Here is a 5,000-nt window from a genome sequence, read left to right as displayed (position 1 = left end):
TAAAAGATAAAGTGAATAAAACATTGTTGTTGTCGTTGTTGTTAGTATAACGCGTGTTTATGTTGCGTACGTATGTGTGTGATGTGGATGTGTTCTGGAGCAGCATCCAGGCTCACGGTGCCGTTATCATACCGCCGCTCCAACAGCTGATGGATCTGTTTCTGTATTTCATTAACATTCGAACACGACGTCACGTGCATCTGAAAGTCACAACTGAAGCGAGCAGAACGTTATTCACCTTCACAACACACACACACACACACACACACACACACACACACACACACACACACACACACACACTGCAGATGCACACAGCAGGAGGAAGGAGAAATATATCAACTGACACAATGAGGAATTAAAACCGATTGATGGCTGTTTGGAGCTGATATTAAATTCCTCACCTCTGTGTGGAGACGAGAGAAAAACCCTGGAGAGAGAGAGAGAGAGAGAGAGAGAGAGAGAGTAAAGACTAATCCCACAGCAGATTTGATAGAGGAGTGAAGTGAAGGTGAATTAAACTCGTACCGCACTGGAATTCTCCAAACTGAAAAGTAAAAACAGAACAAATGAGTAAATTTCTTCTGTTTATTCTACTGAGACGTGATTTTATCTTCATCTACATCATAAATACTGCTGACCTTCGACCCACTGACTGTGGTGACGTTAATCTGAAGTTCAGCACAGACATTCCTTTAGTAGAGAGAGTTTCATGAAGCTACACACACACACACACACACACACACACACACACACACACACAGGGGAACATACACACCATTTGAATGAATTTGAACATTTTTATCGTGATAACTTTCCTCACTGATATGAGACGTGAGCTGATGGCGTCAGAATGACGTGTTAGTGGTTATGTGGATTATTTCTCACCCAGCGCTGAAGGGTGTCTTCTGGATCCTGCTGTGGTCCTGTGATGGTCATGTTCACACTGACTTTAAAGAAACTGTCTGTAACACACACACACACACACACACACACTATAATAGTCAGTCCCTCAAGGATTTTGTGATTTAGCGATGGCAGAAATTAACGCAAATTCAACCAAAATCCAGGATATATCCAGAGATTAAATTTTTTAAATGATTCGGGCTAAGACACGTCATGTGACGTCATCTCAACACGCATTCAGCCAAAGCCCTCTTCGAGACACGTGCGTGAAACACGAGTACAGCTAAAAGGTCTCATTTACCAGCAAACATCACTGTGAAAAAGCACGCAGAACTATTTAATGTAACTGCAATTTTGCCGATTCAAGCAGTTTTCCACAAAAAAGCACAAAAAACTGCAAATTATGAAAAAAAAAGCAGCAGCAAAATCAAACATTTTTGGCCGCAACAATCACAAAAAAACTCCATGAAATCCTGTACAGACTGATTAATATTCAGGAAATTTGATGTGATTTGTCACCAGTTATAGTGAGTGCACTGCTCACCTGTGGCATCAGTAGGCGGAGATTCTGTAACAGGAGTGGTGTTGGTGGGCGTGGCGGTGGTGGGAGTGGCAGTGGTGGGTGTGGCGGTGGTGGGCGTGGTGGTGGTGGGCCTGGCGGTGGTGGGCATGGCGGTGGTGGGCATGGCGGTGGTGGGCGTGGTGGTGATGGGCGTGGTGGTGATGGGCGTGGTGGTGGTGGGCGTGGTGGTGGGCGTGGTGGTGGTGATGGGCGTGGTGGTGGTGGGCGTGGCGGTGGTGGGTGTGGCAGTGGTGGGTGTGGCGGTGGTGGGCATGGCGGTGGTGGGCATGGCGGTGGTGGGCGTGGTGGTGATGGGCGTGGTGGTGGTGGGCGTGGTGGTGGTGGGCGTGGTGGTGATGGGCGTGGTGGTGGTGGGCGGGGTGGTGGTGGGCGTGGTGGTGGAGGGCGTGTCTGTCACTGTGATGCTCTCCATTGTTGAATGAGGAATTACATCTGAGACTTTGAAACACACATTTCTAATAAATAAACAGAAATGAATCACACAAACACACAGTGAAAATAATTTAATAAGTTTAATAAGTGTGTGTGTGTGTGTGTGTGTGTGTGTGTGTGTGTGTGTGTGTGTGTGTAACTCACCTGTAGGATAAACGTGTATATACTCCTCGCGTGTAGTTAGGCTGTAATACAGAGGTGAGTGGTATCCATGTTTGAGGATCTCCACAACCTGTTTCTGGATTTTTCCCACGCCCTCACACGGAATCACATTCAGATGAGCCAAAACCTCGAAACTGCAGCACCATAACATTCAAACATAAAACCTTTCTTTACCAATTGCATTCGAATCCTGAGCAAATGTCTAGCACAGCAATGATACACACACACACACACACACCATCATCACATCTAAAAACATTCGGGATTACTTATGTATATATATATATATATATATATATATATATATATATATATATATATATATATATATATATATATGTGTGTGTGCGTGTGTGTGTGTGTGTGTGTGTGTGTATGTGTGATCTTACTAGTTTTCATTAGGATTGGCCCTCTCACTCACTGTATCCTGTTAATGATGAAGAGAATGAGAATGATGATGTTTGTTATGAGACTTTACACAGTTATAGCAGGTCTGTACGTGTGTTTACTCACCCTTCTGTTTCCGGTGTCGACCCGAGCAAAACCACAAGAAATAAATAAAGCAGTCAAATAATATTTAGAAATACAACCAGTTCAGAAACAACCTGTATAGTTTACAATCAGCTTCACACAAACACACACTATAGAGACCCAGAAAGAATATAACATATGAAATATTAAAGAAGTGAAGACCGTGTAGATTTTCTCACCGTTTTAACACAACAACTGAAGGCAGGTAAAAATGCTTAGGAAGTACAGCTCTCAGCTGAACAGAGAAAACCAAATCCACAAACCTGTTAATAATCACACACACACACACACACACACACACACACACACACACACACACACACACACACACACACACACACACACCAGGGTAATGAGAGTAAAGTGAGCACTTACCCATTGATGTGTGATATCTTGAGCCTCGTATGGGGCTAAGATGGGTTTGTTATAGCTGAAGATGCAGAGAGAAACTTTGACCTCGTACCAAGACCACACTGAAACAGAACATTCACACAGTCCTGTTACCACGGCGACCTGCACTGACCAGCTGTTAGAACTACAGATAAAGCTGAAGGTAAAATGTAAATCCATTACTTTTAAAAAAGTGCTGCTTCCAGGAATGATCTTTTTATTTCAAGTTCTTTTATGAAAATATGATCACTCCAGCTGTAAGAGGGAGGTGCACAGTTTTATATCTTTGGTGAGAACCAAATGGGAAGGACAGGGAAGGAATTTCTGGTAGTTTTTACAGAAAGAGGTGAAATGTTTCATTGTGGTTACTGAGGTTAAATGTTACAGTTAATTTCATTTGTAGCACAGAATGAATGGACTGTAATAATAATTATGACAAGGTCCTCACGAGGATAGTAAGACATAGATTGTGTGTGTGTGTGTTTACCGCACTCGACTGAATGGTCTATTACAGGTGTGCAGTGATGCTGCACGAGCCACACGCGTCCGTGCCACTCGATGACGTCACCGTCGGTGCAGTTGTGGGTGGCGATCTCGTGCACGCTGCGCACTCTGCCCCACATCCTGAACATGGTCACGCTCCCCTGCAGGTTGGTGCCGCTCTCCACCTCCATCGTGTCTCCTACGTAATAATGCGCAACCCCGAGAGTGAGCGAGCCTCCGCCCGCCAGCCTGCACGTGCCGCTGTCTCGGCCCATAGGTTCCATCGCGTCTTTCCTCAGCGCCGATGCCCGGCCGTTGATGACGAGCCCGGGCCGACTGGTCGAGGAGGACCATGTGATGCAGACGGAATGCCAGTGTCCCACGGCGAGAGTGTCCTCCGTCACCCAGATCCTCCCGAACAGCTGGACCTCCAGCTGCAGCCCGCGCCCCCCGAACCCGAGCTCCACGCGGCTGCGGTTGGGGTGCAGGTAACTGAAGGCTCTCCACACCGAGCTGTTGATGCTCCTCTTCATGTTCACACACACCGTGAACTCGGACAGAGATGGTAAAGTCTCATTCGGTTTCAGAAGCCAGAACTGGCAGCTCGTGCGCTCGAGGACCACCTTCTTCCCCCATAAAATCTCCGACACTGCAGAGAGAACACTCAGAAACATTATTATTATTATTATTATTATTATTATTATTATTATTATTATTGAGTGTATTTTTTGGTTTCAGATCAGGACTCTGTCCTTTTTAAAGATGTTATTTGGGTTTTTTTTTAAGTGTCAGACACAGTAAATGTGATGCGCATCAGAGCGGCTGTGTACAGAATAAACATTTAGAACTTCCGTGTCTTGAGGGTTTATTACTCTGCTAACAGAACAATCACATCTGTTATATAATAAATCTGGAAATGAGTGACTTATTAAAGGTTTCCAGAGCTCTGTTTGGGGTAAAATTATTGGCCACACCAAAAAAAGAGAGATTTATTTTATGTTATACATCGCTCACATTAAAGCGACCATAAGTTATCTTTTATAGAACTTCATTCTAATAAAAAACACTTTGCATCTTGTCCAGGTGACTCGGACACTTCATTTCACTTTACTTCACCTGTAGCTGGACACATCACCACCACCACAACCACTATCACCACAACCATCACCAGCATCACCACCACCACCACCACCACCATCACTACAACCACCACTACCACAAGCACTACCACCACCACCACCATCATCACCACCAACACCTCCACCATCACCACCACCACCATCACCACCATCATCATCACCACCACCACCACCATCACTACAACCACCACTACCACAAGCACTACCACCTCCACCATCACCATCACCACCACCACCATCACCACCATCATCATCACCACCACCACCACCATCACTACAACCACCACTACCACAAGCACTACCACCACCACCATCACCACAAGCACTACCACCACCATCACCACCACCACCTCCACCATCACCACCACCACCAC

At 45.5% G+C, this 5,000-nt stretch overlaps 2 protein-coding genes across 2 annotated transcripts in view; both read right to left on the bottom strand.

Annotated features, from left to right (window-relative positions):
* The window catches only part of LOC124629022 (adhesion G-protein coupled receptor G4), a 12,092-nt gene extending 9,325 nt beyond the window's left edge, over positions 1–2,767 (bottom strand). Inside the window, exons 1-8 of the mRNA XM_053686600.1 lie at positions 2,473–2,767; positions 2,066–2,217; positions 1,451–1,927; positions 889–965; positions 642–718; positions 529–547; positions 405–430; positions 71–213 (exon numbers count right to left, since the gene is read on the bottom strand). Of these exons, the coding sequence (XP_053542575.1) occupies positions 71–213; positions 405–430; positions 529–547; positions 642–718; positions 889–965; positions 1,451–1,901 (793 nt within the window). The 5' untranslated portion in view covers positions 1,902–1,927; positions 2,066–2,217; positions 2,473–2,767. The remainder of the gene's footprint in view (positions 1–70; positions 214–404; positions 431–528; positions 548–641; positions 719–888; positions 966–1,450; positions 1,928–2,065; positions 2,218–2,472) is intronic.
* A 95-nt stretch (positions 2,768–2,862) lies between these two features.
* The window catches only part of LOC128635170 (adhesion G-protein coupled receptor G4), a 3,681-nt gene continuing 1,543 nt past the window's right edge, over positions 2,863–5,000 (bottom strand). Inside the window, exons 2-3 of the mRNA XM_053686601.1 lie at positions 3,492–4,136; positions 2,863–3,087 (exon numbers count right to left, since the gene is read on the bottom strand). Coding sequence (XP_053542576.1) covers positions 2,888–3,087; positions 3,492–4,136 — 845 coding nt within the window. The 3' untranslated portion in view covers positions 2,863–2,887. The remainder of the gene's footprint in view (positions 3,088–3,491; positions 4,137–5,000) is intronic.

Source organism: Ictalurus punctatus, chromosome 16, assembly GCF_001660625.3.
Source record: "Ictalurus punctatus breed USDA103 chromosome 16, Coco_2.0, whole genome shotgun sequence".
Taxonomy (NCBI): domain Eukaryota; kingdom Metazoa; phylum Chordata; class Actinopteri; order Siluriformes; family Ictaluridae; genus Ictalurus; species Ictalurus punctatus.
Note: the sequence above shows the minus strand (reverse complement) of the source record. Positions and strands in the feature narration are given on the sequence as shown.